Raw genomic sequence first — 25123 nt, 5'->3', positions numbered from 1 at the left:
GTGAACTCCTTCTTCCCTTTTATGTCCTATATTGAGTACACATACGTATTTGAGCCTCACCCTTTCCTTCTCTCTCTCATGGCATAGCAGCTCCTGGTCACATCCATCCTCAGCTGGTATTTACAGCATGAATTATTGCAGGCTTATGTCTCCCAGCATGTCTTGCACCCTGTGTCATTAATTTCCCTTTACCTGTGCTCAAGTAACCATCTAGTCAATGCCTTCCAGCTGTATATACATAACCTCAACTGATACAATTAATAATAATCTCTCCATCCTTGGTTTGCAGTTGTCACTTTATACAACTCCAGCTAAAAATTATCGATTTGTGGAGGCAAAGCCAAGCCTGCTGGAAGAGAAAATCTCTGGGCTCCGAACATTAGTTAGACCATATACCACTGGTCTCCAGGTACTGCAATTTCTCACACTGTATCTCCTGAGAGTATTCTATCAAGCCATTATCCATCTCTCAGCATTGCACTTTGGTTGGTTTCTCTATTGATGGGAATGACAATTGCAGTTTTATTTGGAAAAGAAAGCTCTCGTCTCAAGATCACCTGGGGAAATTAGATGTTTCTTATTCAATGATGGGTAACAAATTCTGGCCTTGCCAGCGACGCCCACATCCCATTAAAAAAATTTTTTAAACCATGGGGTTATCAACAGATGTCAGCTTTTAGAAATCTTGTTTTGTTTCCATTGGTTTGCCATTGGCCAAACACACAAAATAGACTTTCTAATAACGACCTCACTGTGTGATAAAATGGCCTTTTCTCTTTGGTGTTCGGATACTCATGGAAAAGGACAAGTGTTGTCCAAGGGTTAGGGTGCTAAACCTGGGAAAAGCTAACTAGAGCCGGATTAGGCAGGATTTGGAGGCTGATGTTTGGGAGAGGTTGTTTGAGGATAAATCCACATCTGGCATGTGGATGTCTTTTAAGGAGCAGTTGATCAGAGTGCAGGTTAGGCATGTGCCTATGAAAAGGAAGGACAGAAAAGGCAGGATTCGGGAACCGTGGATGACCATGGAAATTGTCAGTCTAGTCAAAAAGAAGAAGGATGCATACATAAGATTTAGGCAACTAAAAACAGATGAAGCACTTGATGAATACAGGGAAAGTAGAAAAAAATCTCAAACGGGGAGTTAGGAGGGCAAAGAGGGGTCACAAAATGTCCTTGGCAGGCAAGATTAAGGAGAATCCCAAGGCATTTTATACATATATTAGGAACAAGAGGGTAGCTGGAGAAAGAGTTGGCCCATTCAAAGACAAAGGAGGGAAATTATGCATAGAACCAAAGGAAGTGGGTGAGATCCTTAATGAGTACTTTGCATCAGTATTCACAAAGGAGATTTTGATTTGATTTATTATTGCCACATGTATTAACATACAGTGAAAAGTATTGTTTCTTGCACGTTATAGAACATAGAACACTACAGCACAGTACAGGCCCTTCGGCCCTCGATGTTATACAGACAAAACATACCGTTCATAGAGAAGGAAACGAGAGAGTGCAGAATGTAGTATTACAGTCATTGGGTGTAGAGAAAGATCAACTTAATGCAAGGTAAGTCCATTCAGAAGTCTGACGGCAGCAGGGAAGAAGCTGTTCTTGAGTTGGTTGGTACGTGAACTCAGACAATTTTTTTTTTTTCCGAAGGAAGAAGGCCGAAGAGAGAATGTCCAGGGTGCGTGGGATCCTTAATTATGCTGGCTGTTTTGCCGAGGCAGTGGGAAGTGTAGACAGAGTCAATGGATGGAAGGCTGGTTTGCATGATGGATTGGGCTACATTCACGACCGTTTGTAGTTCCTTGCGGTCTTGGGCAGAGCAGGAGCCATACCAAGCTGTGATACAACCAAAAGAATGCTTTCTATGGTGCATCTGTAAAAGTTGGTTAGAGTCGTAGCTGACATTCCAAATTTCCTTAGTCTTCTGAGAAAGTCGAAGCATTGGTGGGCTTTCTTAACTATAGTGTCAGCATGGGGGGACCAGGCCAGGTTGTTGGTGATCTGGACACCTAAAAACCTGAAGCTCTCGACCCTTTCTACTTTGTCCCCGTTGATGTAGACAGGGGCATGTTCTCCTTTACGCTTCCTGAAGTCGATGACAATCTCCTTCGTTTTGTTGACATTGAGGGAGAGATTATTGTTGCTGCACCAGTTCACCGGATTCTCTCTCGCATTCCTGTACTCTGTCTTGTCATTGTTTGAGATCCGACCCACTACGGTGGTGTCGTCAGCAGACTTGAAAATCAAATTGGAGGGGAATTTGGCCACACAGTCATAGGTGTATAAGGAGTATAGAAGGGGGCTGAGAACACAGTCTTGTGGGGCACTGGTGTTGAGGATGATCGTGGAGGAGCTGTTGTTGCCTATCCTTACTGATTGTGGTCTATGGATTAGGAAGTTCAGGATCCAGTTGCAGAGGGAGGAGCCGAGGCCTCGGCCGTGGAGTTTGGAGATGAGTTTTGTGGGAATAATGGTGTTGAAGGCTGAGCTGTAGTCAATAATTAGGAGTCTGACATAGGTGTCCTTGTTATCTGGGTGTTCCAGGGTTGAGTACAGGGCCAGGGAAATGGCGTCTGCTGTGGACCTGTTGCAGCAGTAGGCAAATTGTAGTGAATCCAGGTAGTCCGGGAGGCTGGATTGATTCGTGCCATGACTAGCCTTTCGAAGCACTTCATAATGATGGATGTCAGAGCCACCAGCCGATAGTCATTAAGGCACGCTGCTTGGTTTTTCTTGGGTACCGGGGTGATGGTCATCTTCTTGAAACAGATAGGGACCTTGGATTGTTGTAAAGAGAGGTTGCAGATGTCCGTGAATACCCCCGCCAGCTGATCCACACAGGATCTGAGTGCAAGTCCGGGTACCCCATCCGGGCCAGTCGCTTTCCATGGGTTGACCTTCAAGAAAGCTGCTCTGACATCTGCAATGGTGACCCCAGATACAGATTCATCCAGGGCTTCCAGGGTGGAGGGCATGCTCTCGCTGACCTCTTGCTCAAAATGGGTGTAGAATGCATTGAGCTCATCAGCGAGGGATGGGTTGGAGCTGGCGATTTTACATGGTCCATGTTGAGAGGGACACGTTGATTGATGGTGTCTCGGACGGGTAAGTAAACCCTCAACAGCAAGTCACCATTATGAGGGAGGAAGTGTTAGGTGTATTAAAAAGTATTAAGGTAGACAAATCCCCAGGGCCAGATGGCATCTATCCCAGGTTACTGAGGGAGACAAAAGATGAAATTGCTGGACCTCTAGCAAAAATCTTTGTTTCCTTGTTGGCCACAGGTGAGGTCCCAGAGGATTGGAGGATAGCCAATATTGTCCCATATTTAAGAAGGGTAAGCTGGGTAATTATAGGCTAGTGAGCTTGATGTCAGTGATAGTTGGAGAAGATTTTAGGGATAGGATCTATACACATTTGGAACTGAATTGTCCTATTAGTGACAGACAGCATGGTTTTGTATGAGGGGGGTCACGTCTCACTAATTTGATTGAGTTTTTTGAGGAAGTGACAGAAATGATTGATGAGGGAAGGGCCGTGGATATTGTCTACATGGACTTCAGTAAAACTTTTGACAAAGTGCCTCATGGTAGGTTGGTACAAAAAGTTAAATCACACGGGATCAAGGGTGAACTAGCTAGATGGATTCAGAACTGGCTTGGCCATAGAAGTCATGATGTGGAGATGCCGGCGTTGGACTGGGGTAAACACAGTAAGAAGTCTCACAACACCAGGTTAAAGTTCAATAGGTTTATTTGGTAGCAAACGCCACTGAAAGCTCGTGGCTTTTGCTACCAAATAAACCTGTTGGCCTTTAACCTGGTGTTGTGAGACTTCTTATTGTGTTGGCCATAGAAGAGAGAGCTTAGTGGTGGAAGGGTGCTTTACTGAATGGAAGTCTGTAACTAGTGGTGTTCCGCAGGAATCAGTGCTGGGACCTCTATTGTTTGTAATATATATAAATGACTTGGAAGAAAATGTAAGTGGTCTAATCAGCAAGTTTGCGGATGATACGAAGATTTCTGGAGTTGCGGATAGTGATGAAGGTTGTCAGAGAATACAGCAGGATACAGATAGGCTGGAAAATTGAGCGGAGAAATGGCAGATGGAATTTAATCCAGATAAATGCGAGGTGGTGCATTTTGGTAAATCTAATTCAGGTGGGAACTATACAATAAATGGCAGAACAATCAGGAGCATAGACACACACACAGAGATCTGGGATTACAGGGCCACAGATCCTTAAAAGTGGCAGCACAGGTGGAAAAGGTTGTGAAAAAAGCATATGGCATGCTGCCTTCATCAGACAGGGCATTGAGTATAAAAGTTGGCAAATTATGTTACAGTTATATAAAACGTTGGTTAGGCCACATTTGGAATACTGTGTACAATTCTGGTCGCCACACTACCAGAAGGACGTGGTGGCTTTGGAGGGAGTACAGAAAAGGTTTACCAGGATGTTGCCTGGTATGGAGGGTATTAGCTATGAGGAGAGATTGAATAAACTGGGATTGTTCTCCCTGGAAAGACAGGGACTGAGGGGTGACCTGATAGAGGTTTATAAAATTATGAGGGGCATAGATAAGGTGAACAATTGGAAGAAATGAGAATCACAAGGGGGCACAAGTTCAAGGTAAGGGGGGGAAAAGTTCAGTAGGGATGTGGGGGGGAAGTTTTTTACACTGTGTGTGGTGGCCTGGAATGCACATTAGGGACATTTAAGACTTACCTGGATAGGCACATGAACAGGCGGGGTATAGAGAGATACAGGTGGTTGGTCTAGATAGGACAACATGATCAGTGCAGGCTTGGTGGACCGAAGGGCCTGTTCCTGTGATGTATTGTTCTTTGTTCCTTGTTCTGCTAAATACAATCACTGTTATGTTCTGTATCAGTAATCCATTCTTTAAGTTTCTGCCATGAAGAGCTGGCAAATCCCCTCTCTCCAAGATTGAGACCAACCATTTAGCCGCTGTTTGAATTCCTTCTTCCTGCTTACAAAGCCAAACTGCACCTTTCCCCATGGCCCTGAATCTAAATCCCAATCCCTTTGTAACTCAACTCTCCCACAAGACTAATGTTCCATTTGCTCAATTCCACTTCACTGATTATTCAACTTCTCCTGGTGACCTTCCCCACCACTGCACACAACAACTGAAATGCTTCTCCCTTCTCGAGCACTGCCCCCACCTCTTTCTCAAATAGCTGTCACCCTCGGTGGAGTAAATGAGCAGGGTTACAGGAATGGGTGGAAGGCCTGGGTAAAATGCTCGTTCGAAGAGTTGTTGCAGACTTGATGGGCCGATTGGCCTCCTTTTGCTCTGTAGAGATTCTGTGGTTCAAAGGGTTAGCTTCCACCCTCCTGCTTTCTCAATTCTGTTCCCATTAAACTGCTGCCCAACCAATCTCCCTTCCTGCTTTCCATCTTCGGCAATATTGTTAATGATTCTTTAGGTGCGGTCTCCTTCAAATCTGTCAGCATCGTCTGCTGCTGCAAACCTCATTTCATGCCTTTTATTGTGTTCAGACCTGACTGTTCTAACACACACCTGGCTGTTCTCCCGCATTGTACACTCTATAAACTTGAGGTCATCCAAAACTCTGCTGACTGTGATCTTACTATGACCAAGCTCCATTTCCCAATCACCCCTGTGCTCTCTGCTGATTTTCAAAATTCTCATCCTAGTTTTCCAATCTCATAGCCTCACCCCTCCTGATCTATGGAATCTCCTTCCAGATACTCTCTATGGTATCTGCATCCCCTCATTCTGGCCTCCTGAGTATTGCCAATTTTAATTGCTCCTCCACTACTGGCTGTGCCTTGACCCCAAGGTCCAGAATTCTCCCTCTACCTCACTGATTAAAATCTACCCCTGACTTGGCTTTTGCTAATCAAGCCTGATATCTCCTAATGTGTCTCACCGCCATTCTGTGTTTTAGAACACTGAAGCACCATGAATATATTTTCACACTAATCACTTCTCTCCTCAAACTATCATCCCACATCACTTCCCTCTCCAAACTCCTTGATCATGTCGTTGGCTTCCAATCTGTGCCCCTTTTTTCCAGAATTCCATGTTTGAATCTTCCGATCAGGTTTACTTCAGTCTCAGTACTGAAACAGCACTTATTAACACCACAAATTACATCCTGACTGATAAGGGAAACGTTTCCTCCTGGTCCTATCTGCAGCCTATGACACGGTGACCATGTTAATTCCAGCAATGCAAAATGCTGAAAGAAAATGTCCAAAACTTGTCTTTTACCTTGAGCAAGTTTATTCTCAGAACAGCTCCAGCCCCACAGCCAACTGTTCCCGCTGTGCTGTTGTAGTTGAGCCAATGATCATGATTTGTCTTTAATAATATAATTGGCTTAACAATGTAATTGCCAAAGGATGCAATTGCTGATACGTTGACAGACACATCATCCTCCTCCAACACCACTCCACTGTCCTCCAACTGGGTAGGTCTAATCTAATCTATCTAATCGTAGCCAGAGAATCACTGGTAACAGTTTCTCTTCCTGTTCCTGTACTGTTATCTCTGGCGTCTTCCAAGGAGCTATCCTTGACCCCTCCTATTTCACATCAAAGCACTCCCCTTTAGGGACACCATCCAAAAGCACTGTATTAGCTTTCACATGTACACTGACAACCCAGCTCTCCCTCATCACCATCTCTCTCAGCTCCTCCACTCTCTAGATTCTGCCGGCGTCTGCAGAAATCTCCTCTGATTAAACACTGGGGAGAGTGAAACTACTGTTTTGGTCCCTGCTCCAAGCTCCATTCACTTGCAACCCACTCCGTCCCTCCCTCTGCATCGGGCCAAATCAGAAAGTTCAGAACCTCAGTTGTCATATTTGATCACATATGCCACCACTAAGACCACCTATTTCCACCTCTATAACCTCACCCGACATTGCCCTGTCTCATCTCATCTGCTGTTGCTGAAAGCCTCATTCACTCTGTCATTACCTCTAAACTTGACTGTTTCGACGCACTCCTGGCTGATCTTCCAGAAACTAGAGCTCTGCTACCTGTTTCTCAACTCGTACCAAACCCCATTCACCCCTGGGCCAGTTGCTCAACCTTTGCCCCTACTGCTTTAATACCTTCAGATTAGAATTCTCACCTTCATATTTAAATCCCTCCGTGACCTTTATTCTTTCATGCAAATGTGTGGAGTTTGCATGTTCTCCCTGTGTCTGCGTGTGTTTCCTCTGTGTGCTTTGGTTTCCTCCCACAGTCCAAAGATATGTAGGTTAGGTGGATTGGCCATGGTGAAATGCAGGATGAGGGGGGGTGTGACAGGGCAGAGGGGAGGGCCTGGGTGGATTGCTTTTTCAGAGAGCCGGTGCAGACCTAATGGGCTGAATGGCCTTCTTCTGCACTCGAGAGATTCTTTGGTCAGTGCTGTTGAAATTAGAGGTGGGCCTTAGGATACAGTGAGAACGGAGGAGGGTTGAATGTTTCGGAAATATCTGTAATTATAGGTGGATGTGAAACATGAAAGGTAGAATCTCTGAAATCCACAGGGAATACGTTAAAGTTAGAGATAGTTACTGAGGAAAGGGGATGTGAAATTGGGTTTTGGATTGAACCCTGATTGAACATGAGAAGAGGGAAACAAAGCAATGATCTGAAATCCATTCAGAGAGACGAGCAGAACTTCTTCAAGATATTGGCTCAGTATTTCCAGCATTTTAATATTTATTTCAGATTGACAGTGAGACAGAGTAGTTCAATCAGCATATTTCAGGAAAATTAAGGTTAATTTGGATATTTCAGTGATTGTCTATTCCTTCAGTTAATTGACTCGTTACCTTTGCGCTCAGAAGGGTTGGTTGCAAGGGAATCTACTGAAATCTCAGGTCTACTGAGATTCGCTTCTTGCAATTAGAATCAACAAAAAGGTGAGAAGCACAGTGGTTAGCACTGCTGCCTCCCAGCACCAGGGACCTGGGTTCAATTCTAGCCTCGGGTGACTGTCTCTGTGGGGTTTGCACGTTCTCCCTGTGTGTGCATGGGTTTTTTCCGGGTGCTCCGGTTTCCTCCCACAGTAAAAAGATGTGCAGTTTAGGTTGATTGGCCATGCTAAATTGCCCTTTAATGTTAGGGGGATTAGCGGGGTAATTACGTGGGGTTACGGGGAGAGGGCCTGGGTGAGATTGTTGTTGGTGCGGGCTCAATGGGCCAAATGGCCTCCTTCTGCACTGTAGGGATTCTATGATTCTATTTTATGATTCCAGAAAGAAAACCCATCAAACTGAAGGTCACCTTTCTCAAAAATAGAAGTTTTGAAATTTGGCTTTGTTCAGTTAGTTCCAACAAAGGTGAAGTATTCTTTGCAGAAGTTAAGCAAGGTGACTCACTGATGTGGGGAAATGTAGCCCGTTCATTTTTTTTGTATTATAGTAATGTCTTGCAATTTGCATATCTGCGCTAGTCTGTGTATACCAGATCACCCATCTCCAGCCCAAAGGTTTGCTAATCTGCGGCTTGAAAAATAAGAAAATAGAAGCCAACTTTAGAAAATGCCTAAAGAAAGAAAAACCACTGAAATGAAGTTTTTAAAAAAATGGTGCACATGACGTACTTCCTACGTCTACATTATCTGCTGTCATTTACATGAGGGTTTTCCTTGTTAAGGTGATGTAAATCCTCATCACCACCTCTGGTCTCAAGTCCTGTAAGTGTGACACATGTTATAATGTTCTTAATTTATTAAACAATTTCTCCAGTAAATTTCTCTTTAACTGTATTGAAAACAGTGTTTATTGCCTTTGATTCATTTTGCATGTCACATTTTCAGATAGAAACATAGAAAAACTACAGCACAAAACAGGCCCTTTGGCCCCACAAGTTGTGCCGAACATATCCCTACCTTTTAGGCCTACCTATAACCCTCCATCCTATTAAGTCCCATTTACTCATCCAGGAGTCTCTTAAAAGACCCTATTGAGTTTGCCTCCACCACCACTGACGGCAGCCGATTCCACTCGCCCACCACCCTCTGTGTGAAAAACTTCCCCCTAACATTTCCCCTATACCTACCCCCCAGCACCTTAAACCTGTGTCCTCTCGTAGCAGCCATTTCCACCCTGGGAAAAAGCCTCTGAGAGTCTACCCAATCTATGCCTCTCAACATCTGATACACCTCTATTAGGTCTCCTCTCATCCTTCGTCTCTCCAAGGAGAAAAGACAGAGCTCCCTCAGCCTATCCTCATAAGGCATGCCACTCAATCCAGGCAACATCCTTGTAAATCTCCTCTGCACCCTTTCAATCTTTTCCACATCCTTCCTGTAATGATGCGACCAGAACTGAGCACAGATGCTGAAACTGATCTGATTGGCTTCCATTGGGAAGTGCATTTATCATTCATGATTTCACTGTTTGCAAGCTTTTGCAAGAATGTAACCCTACGAATGGTGGAACTTTGTTGTGTTACATAGATTTTAAAGCACAAACCCCAGCCATTTAACACAACTGATCCATATTGGTGTTTATGTTTCATAGCCTTCTTTATTTAGCTCCATCAGCAGAATTTCATTTACATGGATAAATTGCACTGATTAAATCAAGTGAGTCTAACTGTAGTTGTTGTTGTGGCAAGGCTCCTTCGACAACAGCTTCCAATCCCATGGCCTTTACCACCTAGAAGAACAAGGGCAACAGATACATGGGAACACCACCATCTGGACATTTCCCTCCAAGTCACTCACCATCCTGACTTGGAAATATATCACCTTCCATTGTCGCTGGATCAAAATCCTGGACATTCCTCCCTAACAGCACTGTGGGTGTACCTACATCACATTGACTGCAGCTCACCACCACCTTCTCAAGGGCAACGAGGGATGGGTAATAAATGCTGGGCCTGGTCAGTAACATCCTGCAAATGATTTTAAAAAGTGTTCAATCCCGACTAAATTAAACAACTTAACAAGCTAAACCTGACCTCGTCTTAACGAGTATTTGCTTGTTGATGTGTTTTAAGATTTTAAAAACATGTTAATGGCTCCTTTGAGTTCATAAAACTGTCTCTGTGGATGAAGCTAGGGGTGAATTGTTACACCCTTGAGTTACACAGTATACAAATACATATTGAATGGGGCGGCATGGTGGTGCAGTGGTTAGCACTGCTGCCTCACAGCGCCAGGGACCCGGGTTCGATTCCCGGCTTGGGTCAATGTCTGTGCGGAGTTTGCACATTCTCCATGTGTCTGCGTGGGTTTCCTCCGGGAGCTCTGGTTTCCTCCCACAATCCAAAGATGTATGCGTTAGGTAGATTGACCATGATAAATTGCCAGCTGTCAGGGGGAACTAGCTAGGGTAAATGCCACGGGGGGATAGGGCCTGGGTGGGATTGTGGTCAGTGCAGACTTGAAGGGCCAAATGGCCTCCTGCACTGTAGGATTTTATGATTCTATGATCTTGGATCAACACCAGAACATAAGGGACCATGATCCACTTACAGCTGCAACTCATAGATTGAGTCATAGAGGTTTACAGCATGGAAACAGGCCCTTCGGTCCAACTTGTCCATGCCACCCTTTTTTTTAAAACCCCTAATCTAGTCCCAATTGCCTGCATTTGGCCCATACCTTTCGATACCCATCTTACCCATGTAACTGTCTAAAACTTTTTAACAGATAAAATTGTACCTGCCTCTACTACTACCTCTGGCAGCTCACCACCCTCTGTGTGAAAAAATTGCCCCTCCGGACCCTTTTGTATCTCTCCCCTCTCACCTTAAACCTATGCCCTCTAGTTTTAGACTCCTTACCTTTGGGAAAAGATATTGACTGTCTAGTGATCTATGCCCCTCATTATTTTATAGACCTCTATAAGATCACCCCTCAGCCTCCTACGTTCCAGAGAAAAAAGTCCCAGTCTATCCAGCCTCTCCTTATAACTCAAACCATCAAGTCCTGGTAGCATCCTAGTAAATCTCTTCTGCACTCTTTCTAGTTTAATAATATCCTTTCTATAATAGGGTGACTAGAACTGTACAGTATTCCAAGTGTCGCATTACCAATGTCTTGTATAATTCAACAAGACGTATACCACTGAATTGAAGAAGATAGATGTCGCAGATCCTAATCTGTAACAGGGATATTACCCTTTGACAATAAAACCTACTGGAGAACAATCCTCACAGTGTGACTTTTATATCTAGGTGCAGGGTGAAGGCGAGGTTGAAAATCCTCATTCAGGTCTTTGAATTCCCCTTCAGCAGATTCTTCCCTTATTGATTTTTTTTTTCTCCTAGGATGCTTATGCAACAGTGAAGCCTAAAATAGGAAAGACAGTTCAGATTGGAAAAGGTAAGAGTCCTTTGGCGGTCTGTGATGTTAAGCAGGTGAATATCCATTTACTGAATGAGGCAGCAGAAGATATCCTGATGATTCACAACTGTTTACTGTGATACTTTCGTTCAGTACAAATACTAGTTTCCACTCTTCATTTCCGGATCCTCTCCCTGTCTAACAGCCTCTCCCACTGAGGAAAAACCCAGTTCCTAAATAGAGGATTGAGCATCACTGGCTCTCAATTCACTCTGAAGAGAGAGCTGGTGTACTGATAAAGGGACCTGCATTCTTAACATTGTCTTTCTTTTTGTTGATGACAACCCTTGTTGTGATCGTGTGTCCAATATTAACCCTTTTCTTTTAAAGTAATTCTCTTCACTTCCCCTTCTCGCTTGCTCCATACTTAGATTACAATTTTGGTGGCGTTCTTATTTGTAGAGGATGTCTCATGTTTCCTGCCTCTGAGCTCGAAGCTCTGGGTTTAAGTCCCATTCGAGGACTTGATGGTCATGGAAGATATGTTCATAACGTAGCCGAACCTGTAACTCTTTCTGATATGCCAGTGGATGTGCGGTCAAGTGGGAGAGTCTCCTTCCGGGTCAGCCATCCTTGATGTGCAGTGGTGCCTCTCAAGCTATTGCCTCTGGAAACAGCCTAGCGACCTATTCCACGGAAAACTAGCTATGGAAACAGATGTAAACATGTGCTTTGTTATTGGCAGAACCAGAAATCTGCACTGTCCTCAGGCTGAGAAGGTGTCTGTTGTAAAGTATCTCAACTGGTCATCTCGTGGGCTCTCCCTGTGCATTGTGCAATCATACAGGTTCTCCATGCCCGCTTGTAACACAACCTCAAGATGTACCCGTGTCCATGCTGAATACCAATCACAAACCAGATTGCTCTGATCATCAATCTACCAGGCTCAGCCAACCCTCAGTGCCAGGCTCAGTCTCCCCTCAGTGCCAGGCTCAGTCCCCCCCCCCCCCCCCCCCCCCCCCCGCCAGGTGCCGGGCTCAGTCTCCCCTCAGTGCCAGGCTCAATCTACGCTCAGTACCAGCCTCCGTCTCCCCTCGTTGCCGGGCTCAGTCTCCCCTCGGTGCCAGGCTCAGTCTCCCCTCAGTGCCAGCCTCCGTCTCCCCTCGTTGCCGGGCTCAGTGTCCCCTCGGTGCCAGCCTCAGTCTTCCCCCCGGTGCCGGGCTCAGTGTCCCCTCGGTGCCGGGCTCAGTGTCCCCTCGGTGCCGGGCTCAGTGTCCCCTCGGTGCCGGGCTCAGTGTCCCCTCGGCGCCGGGCTCAGTGTCCCCTCGGCGCCGGGCTCAGTGTCCCCTCGGCGCCGTGCTCAGTCTCCCCTCGGCGCCGGGCTCAGTCTCCCCTCGGCGCCGTGCTCAGTCTCCCCTCGGCGCCGTGCTCAGTCTCCCCTCGGCGCCGTGCTCAGTCTCCCCTCGGCGCCGTGCTCAGTCTCCCCTCGGCGCCGGGCTCAGTCTCCCCTCGGCGCCGTGCTCAGTCTCCCCTCGGCGCCGGGCTCAGTGTCCCCTCGGCGCCGGGCTCAGTGTCCCCTCGGCGCCGGGCTCAGTGTCCCCTCGGCGCCGGGCTCAGTGTCCCCTCGGCGCCGTGCTCCGTCTCCCCTCGGTGCCGGGCTCCGTCTCCCCTCGGTGCCGGGCTCCGTCTCCCCTCGGTGCCGGGCTCCGTCTCCCCTCGGTGCCGGGCTCCGTCTCCCCTCGGTGCCGGGCTCCGTCTCCCCTCGGTGCCGGGCTCCGTCTCCCCTCGGTGCCGGGCTCCGTCTCCCCTCGGTGCCGGGCTCCGTCTCCCCTCGGTGCCGGGCTCCGTCTCCCCTCGGTGCCGGGCTCCGTCTCCCCTCGGTGCCGGGCTCCGTCTCCCCTCGGTGCCGGGCTCCGTCTCCCCTCGGTGCCGGGCTCCGTCTCCCCTCGGTGCCGGGCTCCGTCTCCCCTCGGTGCCGGGCTCCGTCTCCCCTCGGTGCCGGGCTCCGTCTCCCCTCGGTGCCGGGCTCCGTCTCCCCTCGGTGCCGGGCTCCGTCTCCCCTCGGTGCCGGGCTCCGTCTCCCCTCGGTGCCGGGCTCCGTCTCCCCTCGGTGCCGGGCTCCGTCTCCCCTCGGTGCCGGGCTCCGTCTCCCCTCGGTGCCGGGCTCCGTCTCCCCTCGGTGCCGGGCTCCGTCTCCCCTCGGTGCCGGGCTCCGTCTCCCCTCGGTGCCGGGCTCCGTCTCCCCTCGGTGCCGGGCTCCGTCTCCCCTCGGTGCCGGGCTCCGTCTCCCCTCGGTGCCGGGCTCCGTCTCCCCTCGGTGCCGGGCTCCGTCTCCCCTCGGTGCCGGGCTCCGTCTCCCCTCGGTGCCGGGCTCCGTCTCCCCTCGGTGCCGGGCTCCGTCTCCCCTCGGTGCCGGGCTCCGTCTCCCCTCGGTGCCGGGCTCCGTCTCCCCTCGGTGCCGGGCTCCGTCTCCCCTCGGTGCCGGGCTCCGTCTCCCCTCGGTGCCGGGCTCCGTCTCCCCTCGGTGCCGGGCTCCGTCTCCCCTCGGTGCCGGGCTCCGTCTCCCCTCGGTGCCGGGCTCCGTCTCCCCTCGGTGCCGGGCTCCGTCTCCCCTCGGTGCCGGGCTCCGTCTCCCCTCGGTGCCGGGCTCCGTCTCCCCTCGGTGCCGGGCTCCGTCTCCCCTCGGTGCCGGGCTCCGTCTCCCCTCGGTGCCGGGCTCAGTCTCCCCTCGGTGCCGGGCTCAGTCTCCCTTCAATGCCAGGTTCAGTCGTGAGCATGTATTAGTGGTACGCTGGTAAGTTTTCAGTTACCTGGCTCAGATTTATGTTTTCCACATCCAGTTAAATTAAACTTGCAACTGGGAATGTGGGAGTGCTGAGTAAACTGTTATATGCACCATACTGTACTATACAGTCAATGGAGGGGTAACTGAGAATGTTGAGATGCTGATTGCCTGATTTGCTGATGTTTTGCTTTGTCTTTGGTAGATGGATATACTTTCCTGAAAAACCCACCGAGTGGATTTTTCCCACGTGCTGGAATCATTGCCCTGGCTGGAGTGGCTGGTCTTTTCCTTGCTGGAAGGGGTAGGAGCTTAGTTCAGATTGTGGTGTTATACGTTGCTCAGCCAATGGGGAAGCCACGGTTTTCACTCACAGTTGTGACGTTGTCACAGAGGATCTTGAGGATTAAAGGCGGCGAGAGAAGCCTTACAGCACATCCTGGCTCGAACAGTAAACACCAATACTACCCCTTGCTCACTGACTCCTGAATGAGTCTGAAGTCACAATGTGAACATGTGAGTAATGATGGAGAGGACAAGATCCTATGGTCTCATGCTGTCTGTCTGACATTGTTGCCATTCCTTATATATCACAATAATGATCTGTCCACACCATCAGAATCATGTAACTGGAGAGCTGAAGACCCAGCTAAAAACCCCAATTCCCACTCATTAACAAAAATAGAATTTAGTCTAATCCAACCCCTTAGGCAATCAAAACTAATCCAAAAGCCCACTCTAATCCAGCCCAGGGATTATTGCAAAGAGGCGAATTTCCTCAGATTAACTCGCTGATATTTTGTCCAATTGCTTAGCCACCAGCAACATCTGGCCAAATGGAAATCTAGTTGTAGCTAATTAATTTCTGTAAAGTTAATGAACAATGAATAATAGATACCCTCATCAGACCTGTGATTTCAACACTCAAATCAGTGTGAACTTTAATCTCTGTGTGCATTTGTTGATTTAAAAGTTGAGAGGAAGAAAAGGAAGAGTGTCGGTGTCATTTGATTGTTTTGACTGCTTTACTTCCTCAGTCATTGAATGGCAGCAGCTGTTAGTTCAGTGAACACATCGGATAAATTTGAAATGGATTCATCAGCATTGTGTGATGGGCGTTTCACTAAAATTCAAACATGGAGTTGAAACGGTGACGGTGAGATGGGGTCACGGTCAGGCGGGGTCAAGGTGAGATGGGGTCATGGTGAGGTGGGTTGGGGGTGAGGCACGGTCATGGTAAAGTGGGCTCGGGGGTGAGGCAAGGCGGGAGGTGAGGTGGGGATACGCGAGGTGGGCTCTGGATTGAGGTGAGGCTGGGGTTAGGTCATGGTAGCCTTGTTCAGGGTCAGTCGGAAATACTATTGGACAATCTTATAATGTGACACACCTTATAAGTATTGCTCTGGATTTATAACAATAGCCTAAATTTATTTAGGGCCTTTAACATGATGAAATGTCCCAACGTGCCTCATGGGAGCATTTTAGGTAGGTTTTACAAGGGGGAAGTGTGGGGTGTAGAGAGGGAATTCCACAACTTGGAGCCTCGACAGCTGAAGGTACGGCTACCAATTGTGAAGTGATTAAGATTGCGATGCTCAGGAGGCTAGAATTAGAGGAGCGCAAATATCTCAGAAGGTTGTGGGGTTGGAGGAGATTCCAGAGATAGGGAGGGGGTGAGGGTGTGGAGGGATTTGAAAACGAGGATGAGAATTTTAAAATCAAGATGTTACTTGATGATATAAATCAGAGAGCACAGGGGTGAGAGGGGAACAGGACTTGGTGTGATTTAAGACGGAGTTTTGGATGATCTCAGGCTTAGAATGTGGGAGAACAGCCAGGAGTATGTTAGACTAGCTGAGTCGAGAATCATGAAGGCATGGATGAAGTTTCCAACAGCAGATGAGCTGAGAAAAAGTCCAGCACAGTTACAGAGATGGAAATGGGTGGTCCTAGTGATCGTGCGATAACAAGATTGGAAATTCATCTCAGGGTCAAATATCACTTCAACGTTACACACAGACCGGTTTAATGTCAGACCATGGTGACAGGCGGAGTGGGTAACTAGGGAATGGAGTTTGGAGTGAAGACTGAAAACAATGGCTTCAATTTTCCCAATATTTGATTTGAGGAAGTATCTGCTCATCCCGTACTGGATATGGGTTGGGGAAGCAGTTGATAATGGAACAGCAGTGCAGGAGTGAAGAGAGGTGGTGGTGAGGTGGAACTGGGGGTCGTCAGTGAAAACTAACACTGTACCTTCAGGTGATTTCACCCAGGGGCAGCATGTCGATGTGGAATAGGAGCGGGTGAAGGATAGATCCCTGGGGAATACCAGAGGTAACAGGGCAGGAATAGGAAGAGATTCTTCGGCGACGATTAGATAGACAAGAGTGGAAGCAGGTGAGAGCAGTCCCACCCAGCTGGATGATGGTGGAGAGGGTGTTGAAGGAGAATGATGTGGTCAAACCGTGTGAAAGGCTGCAGACAGCTCGAGAAGGACCAGGAGGAAGTCACATAGGATATTATTGTGACTTTGACAAGAGTCATTTTGGTACTGTGGCAGAGGGAAAAACTTTTACGTTTTGAAACCCCTTCCATCTGCATAAAATTCCCTTTCACTGTCTCCTGTCAAGGGTATATTTGGACCAAACTTTTCCAAGTCCAGATGTGGCCTCAGTGTACTATCATCCACAAGAATGGCAGCTCTGACAATGCTGCACTGCGTGTGTCAATCCTGATTATTGATCTCCGATCAAAAGTGTTTTGATCACACCACCATTAACGTGAATTTAGCCAAACTGCTTAAGGTGATGGCACTGGTTTGAGATTGGCTGAAATGGGGTGAGTATTTAGGCTCAAGGACCCTTGTCCTCTGTTGCTGTGACTGCTTCCCCTTAGCAGTCCACCCTACTCACCCAACCAGATACTGCGTGTCAGTGGAATTGACAGCTTGCTGATTTCAAGAGTCTTCCTGGATGAGGAGGTGGTTTCCAGAGGGTGATTTTTATCTCCATGCTTGCTGTTATTTACTTAGTTTCAATTCTTTTAATCTTTTGTCTGTAGGATCCCGAGTAAGGAAAGTGATTTATTCGTGTGGATTTGTTGCTGCCTGTGCATCTTTATATTATCCTCAAGAAACAATTGAAGCCGCAAAGGTAATTAACAGTAAAATTCTAAACCCAGTTGTTTCAAATAGTGACAGTTCAGTAAAATATCAGAAACTTTTATTTCTTTATCTTGTTAGTGTTGAAAATGATTGAAATGGGTTTTATATCTGCTTGAACTCCTGGGGTTTTTCTTAAAAGTTATTGTTACTCAAAACTTGGATTTATATCCTGCCTTTCACAATTTCAGAACATTCCAAAACACTTTCCAACCAATGGTCTACTTTACCAGTGCACTCACCTTCTAACATAAGGGTTGCCAATTTGTGCACAGCATGCTCCCACAAATAACAATGTTTACTGATTGAATTATGTTTTTAGGTGTTGATTGAGAGGTAAATATTGGCCAGAACTTGGGGCAGAACATGCCCGCCCTGCGCATTGCAGTCTTCCAGCTGTGCGAGGCAGGCAGGCTGTCAGGTTAATGTCTACTTGCAGCCTCCTGAATACTACATTCAAATGTCAGCTTCAATTTTATACTCAAATCCTTGAATTATGACTTGAACCTGCAAAATCTTCACTGGTGAGAGAGCAATGCAGTGAGCCATGGCTGGCAGCATACCACCAACTAATCTCTTTTAGTTATCTTTGTTCAGGAAGAAATATTAGCCAGGACACTCTTAAAGTGGGATTAGACTGGGCGGGATATCAATGGGTGTGGGGAGTGAGAGGAAGAGTAGGATTAGACTCTGGGATATTAAAGGGCGTGGGGAGTGAGTGGGATTAGACTGGGTGGGATATTAAAGGGTGTGGGGAGTGAGGGGGAGAGTGGCATTGGACTGGTTGGGATATTAATGGGTGCGGGGAGTGAGGGGGAGAGTGGGATTAGACTGGGTGGGATATTTAAGGGTGTGCGGAGTGAGTGGGAATTTGGGATTAGACTAGGTGGGATATTAAAGGGTGAGGGGAGAGTGGGATTAGACTGGGTGGGATATTAAAGGGTGTGGGGAGAGTGGTTTTAGACTGGGTGGGATATTAAAGGGTGCGGGGAGTGAGGGGGAGAGTGGGATTAGACTGGGTGGGATTAGACTGGGTGGGATATTTAAGGATGTGGGGAGTGAATGGGAGTTGGGATTAGACTGGTGGGATATTAAAGGCTGCGGGGAGTGAGGGGGAGTTTGAGATTAGACTGGGTGGAATATTAAAGGATGTGGAGAAAGTGGGATTAGACTGGGTGGGATATTAAAAGGTGCAGGGAGTGAGTGAGAGTGGGATTAGACTGGATGGGATATTAAAGGATGTGGGGAGTGAATGGGAGTTGGGATTAGACTGGATGGGATATTAAAGGCTGCGGGGAGTGAGGGGGAGTTTGAGATTAGACTGGGTGGAATATTAAAGGATGTGGAGAAAGTGGGATTAGACTGGATGGGATATTAAAAGGTGCAGGGAGTGAGTGAGAGTGGGATTAGACTGGGTGGGATATTAAAAGGTGCAGGGAGTGAGTGAGAGTGGGATTAGACTGGGTGGGATATTAAAAGGTGCAGGGAGTGAGTGAGAGTGGGATTAGACTGGATGGGATATTAAAGGCTGTGGAGAACGAGGGAGAGAGTAGCATGTTAAAAAGTATCGGGAGTGAGGGGAAGATTGGGATTAGAGTGAGGCCGGAATTCTCCGATCTTGTACACCCTGTCACCACTGCCAGTGAGAACGGAGAATTTGGCACTCAGCCAAAACTCCATTCACTGCACTGGGACCGGAGAATCTCAGCCACGGGCAGGAGTGGGGAGAATTCCAACCTCGGTGGTCGAGAGAGAAAGACAGCAGTGCAGTGCTGTCCAAAGTTTTTCACTATGACCCCAGAGAGTGAGCCATGTTGAGATAGACGTTGAAGAGCGCAAGGCGAAGGTGGTGAGCTGTGAAAGCAGGAAGGAGCTGTTCAAGCTGCAGAGTTTTTAAATAAAAAGGAGTTCCCTTTCACTGGCCTTTTTGGAAAGAGGAATCATGTCAGTTTGGCTGTGGCCACCATTGAAAACAATGGGAGGATTTATCAGGGCCTGGAAATTGTTAACACTCCATTGGTGCTACATGGCCGAGTGAGCCCAAAACATTGTCTTAACTGCCCCCAGACCACAGTTCGGGAAGCCCCACTAGCGAACCATTGATGAGTTGATTGGCCTGCCTCTTCTGTAACAGACTGTGATTCCTGTTTGACATTTTCAATGAGTTGCTGCTGGTTTTTAGTGTCTTCTCACGGCTCGTTCAACTGTGAGTACAAAGTGCCAAACTTCCCCAGCCTGGCGAGTACTCAGAGGGGAGGGAATATTTCAGCAAAAGAATGTCTAACTGATGAGCTCCACAGGTAATACATGTTGGGATGACCATTTTCATTATGAGGAAAAAGTCTGTGATTATTGATTGTCATTTGTCTTAGGTAGCCAGCGCATCATTTTATGAACTATCGCTGCAAGGATATTTGACTGTTGAATCTCTGTGGAGGAAAAACACAAAAAGTGAACAACCTATGCCGACACTCAGTGACAATCAGGTATTCTAGCTGTCTGTTTTATAACTGTGCTCACCTTTAAAAACAGTCAGGATTGTCAAGGCTAGTCCCTGACTCTGGGCGGAGATGACCCTGGCTCTGGGCGGAGCCGGGCCAAACCATCATCTGACGCAACCAATGCCTGAAGCGTTTTACTGGTTCTCTGTGTGTATTTCTTTCCCTCTGTGCCAATAGGATGTTAGAATTGCAAGATGAACGAAGACTGAGATCCATTAAATTACCTGTTACCGTCTTGGGATGTGGGTGTCGCTGGGGAGACCATTGCCCATCCCTAATAGCCCTTGAGAAGGTAGTGGTGAGCTTCCTTCTTGAACCGCTTCATTCCCTGAGGTACAGGTACACCCACAGTGCTTTATGAGGGTCAGCAACAGTGAAAGGACAGTAATATATTTCCAAGTCAGGATGGTGAGTGGCTTGGAGGGAAACAAGTTATTAGGTGCTTCTGTCCTCCTTGGACAATATCAATCGGGGAGTTGTTGACTAATCATAGCAATGAATTGCTCTCAATGCAGAATAGACCCAGACATGAGGTGAGAAAAATCCCAGCAGTGGAGAGCTTCGAGATCCATAGGTCCCGTGTTACCCCTTGCTCTTGTTACATTTGCCGCAGGTCCATTTGACTATACTATCCCAAAATGGAGCCAATACCCAGTTTCACTCTGTCTGCTCCTCCCACTGTGGTGTACTTTCTTTCCCCACCTCCAGACTTGCTGTCCACCTGCCAGCTCCCAGAGTTGACCACAGGCTGAGAATATGTCCTTTGACCACAGGACACTCCCTCCTTTCTCTGACCTACTTCCTGCAGCCCGCCATGCCTCATTTCTGCTGCCGCTCCACTGACAGCCAGAGAATTGTGTCAGAAGAAAAACTGTTCACATTCCTGTTTTGGCACTGTAACCCTGTGTAGATAGATCAAATATAAATGGCACTCTGCTCCTGTGAAACAAGTTGTTGCCTTATGAAGGGTTTATGCAGCATGTTCAAATAGATTGTCCCATTATGAAGGATTTGTGACACTGCCTCTGCACGACATGCTGAGTATGAACTCTGTAACTCGAATAACCTGATTCAAGAACCTGTATGGACAAAAAAAACATCACTTAGAAATTCAGATTCAGTGTTGTTGAATGATGAAGATTAAGCATCCTAACCTTTAAGCTTTTTTTTGTTGGAAAAATAATCTTAACTCTTATGCATTTTAAAGGCTGAAGATGTCCAACAGTCAGTTCCGAGCACTTCCTCTTAATCTCTGCCGGTATGTATTCATTGACTTGCCATTCTCCTTTTCTATTTGTACAGTCGCATTCTTGTTTGGTTCAGACAGAAGTGTATTTGCAAACTAACGGCATCATTATTGATTGTGGAAATCTGAATGAGGGCAATAAAGTGTTCTTATTCCTCGGTACAAGTTGTTTACATTTCCCTCACTCTTTCCCAGCATATTTTATATTGAATAGGGGAGATCCTAAATGAATACTTTGCATCGGTATTCACGAAGGAGAGGGACGTGTTAACCGGGAGTGTCTCGGAGGGAGGTGTTGACCCGTTAGAGAAAATCTCCATTACAAGGGAGGAAGTGTTAGGTTTTTTAGGGAACATTAAAACTGACAAAGCCCCAGGGCCTGATGGCATCTATCCTAGATTGCTCAGGGAGACGAGAGATGAAATTGCTGGGCCTCTGACAGAAATCTTTGTCGCTTCTTTGGACACAGGTGAGGTCCCTGAGGATTGAAGGATTGCGAATGTGGTCCCGTTGTTTAAGAAGGGTAGCAGGCATAACCCGGGAAATTATAGGCCGGTGAGCTTGACATCCGTGGTAGGGAAGTTGTTGGAGAGAATTCTTAGAGACAGGATGTATGTGCATTTAGAATGGAACAATCTCATTAGTGACAGACAGCCTGGTTTTGTAAGAGGGAGGTCGTGCCTTACAAATTTGGTGGAGTTTTTTGAGGAAGTGACAAAAGCGGTTGACGAAGGAAGGGCCGTGGATGTCGTCTATATGGATTTCAGTAAGGCATTTGACAAAGTCCCACATGACAGGTTGGTTAAGAAGGTTAAGGCTCATGGGATACAAGGAGAAGTGGCTAGATGGGTGGAGAACTGGCTTGGCCATAGGAGACAGAGGGTAGCGGTCGAAGGGTCTTTTTCCGGCTGGAGGTCTGTGACCAGTGGTGTTCCGCAGGGCTCTGTACTGGGACCTCTGCTATTTGTGATATATATAAATGATTTGGAAGAAGGTGTAACTGGTGTTATCAGCAAGTTTGCGGATGACACGAAGATGGCTGGACTTGCAGATAGCGATGAGCATTGTTGGGCAATACAGCAGGATATAGATAGGCTGGAAAATTGGGCGGAGAGGTGGCAGATGGAATTTAATCTGGATAAATGCGAAGTGATGCATTTTGGAAGAAATAATGTAGGGAGGAGTTATACAATAAATGGCAGAGCCATCAAGAGTATAGAAACACAGAGGTGTGCAAGTCCACAAATCCTTGAAGGGTGGCAACACAGGTGGAGAAGGTGGTGAAGAAGGCATATGGTATGCTTGCCTTGAAAGGATGGGGTATAGAGTATAAAAGCTGGAGTCTGATGATGCAGCTGTATAGAATGCTGGTTAGGCTACATTTGGAGTACTGCGTCCAGTTTTGGACGCCGCACTACCAGAAGGACGTGGCGGCGTTAAGAGAGAGTGCAGAGAAGGTTTACCAGGATGTTGCCTGGTATGGAGGGTCTTAGCTATGAGGAGAGATTGGTTAAACTGGGGTTGTTCTCCCTGGAAAGACGGAGAATGAGGGGAGATCTAATAGAGGTGTACAAGATTATGAAGGGGATAGGGTGAACGGTGGGAAGCTTTTCCCCAGATCAGAAGTGACAATCATGAGGGGTCACGGGCTCAAGGTGAGAGGGGCGAAGGATAACTCAGATATTAGAGGGATGTTTTTCACACAGAGAGTGGTGGGGGCCTGGAATGCGCTGCCAAGTAGGGTGATGGAGGCTGACACGCTGACATCGTTTAAGACTTACCTGGATAGTCACATGAGCAGCCTGGGAATGGAGGGATACAAACGATTGGTCTAGTTGGACCAAGGAGCGGCACAGGCTTGGAGGGCCGAAGGGCCTGTTTCCTGTGCTGTACTGTTCTTTGTTCTTTGAAGAAAAGAAACCATGGGCTTTATGTTGGTAAGAAGTTTAACAACACCAGGTTAAAGTCCAACAGGTTTATTTGGTAGCAAAAGCTGCACAAGCTTTCAGAGCCTTAAGCCGCTTCTTCAGGTGAGTGGGAATTCTGTTCACAAACAGGGCATATAAAGACACAGACTCAATTTACATGGATAATGGCTGGAATGCGAATACTTACAGCTAATCAAGTCTTTAAGATACAAACAATGTGAGTGGAGAGAGCATCAAGACAGGCTAAACGCCGGCATCTCCACATCACCACTTTATGTTGGTGACAGGCCTGGCATCTGTAGACATGAAAACACCATTGCCATTTATAGCAGGCTGTTGCTGGGCACCAGTCAATCATCATCATGTTTCATGTGTCAGTGAGCATTGAGGGTACCCCAGCTCAGCCCCACCCTGTTCCTAACACTGCAATAGCATCGTGGGTTTTTTTCTAACTGGACTAATTCTCCAAGGGCCAAGATCAATAATCAAATTTGTGTTTAAGTCACACTATGGCGGTTTGGAAATGTGAATTCCGTTTAAAAGAAACCTGTAAATTGAGAGCTGCCATCAGTAAGAGTGACCATAAGAGTTGTCAGATTGTGGAACATATCCAACTGGTTCATGTTAGAGAAGGGAACCTGCTCTCCTTACTTAGACCTAGTGGCATGGAGGCACAGTGGTTAGCACTGCTGTCTCATAGCCTCTGAAGCCATTCCATTGTAGAACCACCCAGAGGTTCAAGAAAGCGACCCAGCAATGCTTTCTGAGAATAAATGGGAATACACATTAAATGTAGTATTTGCTAGTGATGCTCAAATCCGAAGCTTACCTACACACACTTTGCAGCACTTGAAAGCAGGAACCATGGACTGATTCCTTGCCGTACACTCTGCTCCCCTCTACCCCCCGGGCTGAGCTCAGTTCATGGCATCCTGAGCTCACTGCTCAGTTTTGCCTCAGTGCCCGAGGTGGACTGAACTCTCAGAAATTCAGAACCCGTGAGGCAAAACCATTTCAGAGTAAATAGCTGTTTTTCCACAATCCCAAATGTGGTTCTCCAGCTCTTCCTGCAAATCAACTACAATATGTGTATTTAGCCTTCAGGGAGAATTACAAACAATTTCACTCGCATAGCACATCAATCTTACAATGCAGCAACTGGCCATTCGGCCTCATTGCTGGTGTTTGTGCTCTACATGAAACTCCTCCCACTTTGCTTCCTTCTAATCGCATCAAAGATATCCTTTATTTTCCCTCATTGTTACCTAGCTTCCCCTTAAATGCTAAGTCACCTCAGCCACTCAATGTGGCAGTGAGTTCCACATTCTCACACTCTGTGTAAGATTTCTCCTAAATTCCTTACTGGGTTTATAAGTGACTACCTTATATTGATGACCTGTAGTTCTACACACACCCACAAGGAAATTGGGTTGGCATAGGGGTGTTCAACCCATCGACAATGAGTGCACTGTGCCTCGCCAGCACCAAAGGAGATAGAACATAGAACATTACAGCGCAGTCCAGGCCCTTCGGCCCTCAATGTTGCGCCGACCTGTGAAACCAATCTAAAGCCCATCTAACCTACACTATTCCAATATCATCCATATGTTTATCCAATGACCCTTTAAATGCCCTTAATGTTGACGAGTCCACTACTGTTGCAGGCAGGGCATTCCACACCCTTACTACTCTCTGAGTAAAGAACCTACCTCTAAAATCTGTCCTATATCTATCACCCTTCAATTTAAAGCTATGTCCCCTTGTGCTAGCCATCACCATCCGAGGAAAAAGGTTCTCACTATCCACCCTATCTAATCTTCTGATCATCTTGTAAAGATGAGAAAAATAATGATATATGAGCTGGGAAATCCACCCAACCTTTCTCGCCCAGGCATCTCACCAACAGAATAACTTCAGGCTTCTCCTCACAAAGTGTATTTACTGAAGCGATTGTTTTCTGGCAGGTTGAGAGACGGAATGATTGATCTCCAGAAATAGAACCGGTGACCGAAGCTGTATTTCCCTTGTGGAACAAAATGAATTTGAATCATCACAACTTTGTGAATCAGATCATATTTATGATGAGTTATCAGAGAATTGATTATTGTTATTTGTGGAGATAGTTTTAAAACCCTCTCACAAACGAGAAATGTCTGTGTATATTGAATGTGATCCAATAAAGAACGAAGTATTTCACTGAAAA

At 47.0% G+C, this 25123-nt stretch overlaps 1 protein-coding gene across 1 annotated transcript in view; it reads left to right on the top strand.

The window, feature by feature from the left end:
• The window catches only part of LOC144506346 (MICOS complex subunit MIC26-like), a 50810-nt gene extending 25687 nt beyond the window's left edge, over nucleotides 1–25123 (top strand). Inside the window, exons 3-9 of the mRNA XM_078232324.1 lie at nucleotides 290–409; nucleotides 11285–11339; nucleotides 14288–14386; nucleotides 17146–17237; nucleotides 19618–19731; nucleotides 20954–21004; nucleotides 24885–25123. Coding sequence (XP_078088450.1) covers nucleotides 290–409; nucleotides 11285–11339; nucleotides 14288–14386; nucleotides 17146–17237; nucleotides 19618–19731; nucleotides 20954–20995 — 522 coding nt within the window. The 3' untranslated portion in view covers nucleotides 20996–21004; nucleotides 24885–25123. The remainder of the gene's footprint in view (nucleotides 1–289; nucleotides 410–11284; nucleotides 11340–14287; nucleotides 14387–17145; nucleotides 17238–19617; nucleotides 19732–20953; nucleotides 21005–24884) is intronic.

Source organism: Mustelus asterias, chromosome 17 (assembly GCF_964213995.1).
Source record: "Mustelus asterias chromosome 17, sMusAst1.hap1.1, whole genome shotgun sequence".
Lineage (NCBI taxonomy): Eukaryota > Metazoa > Chordata > Chondrichthyes > Carcharhiniformes > Triakidae > Mustelus > Mustelus asterias.
This window is presented reverse-complemented; position numbering and strand designations above follow the sequence as displayed.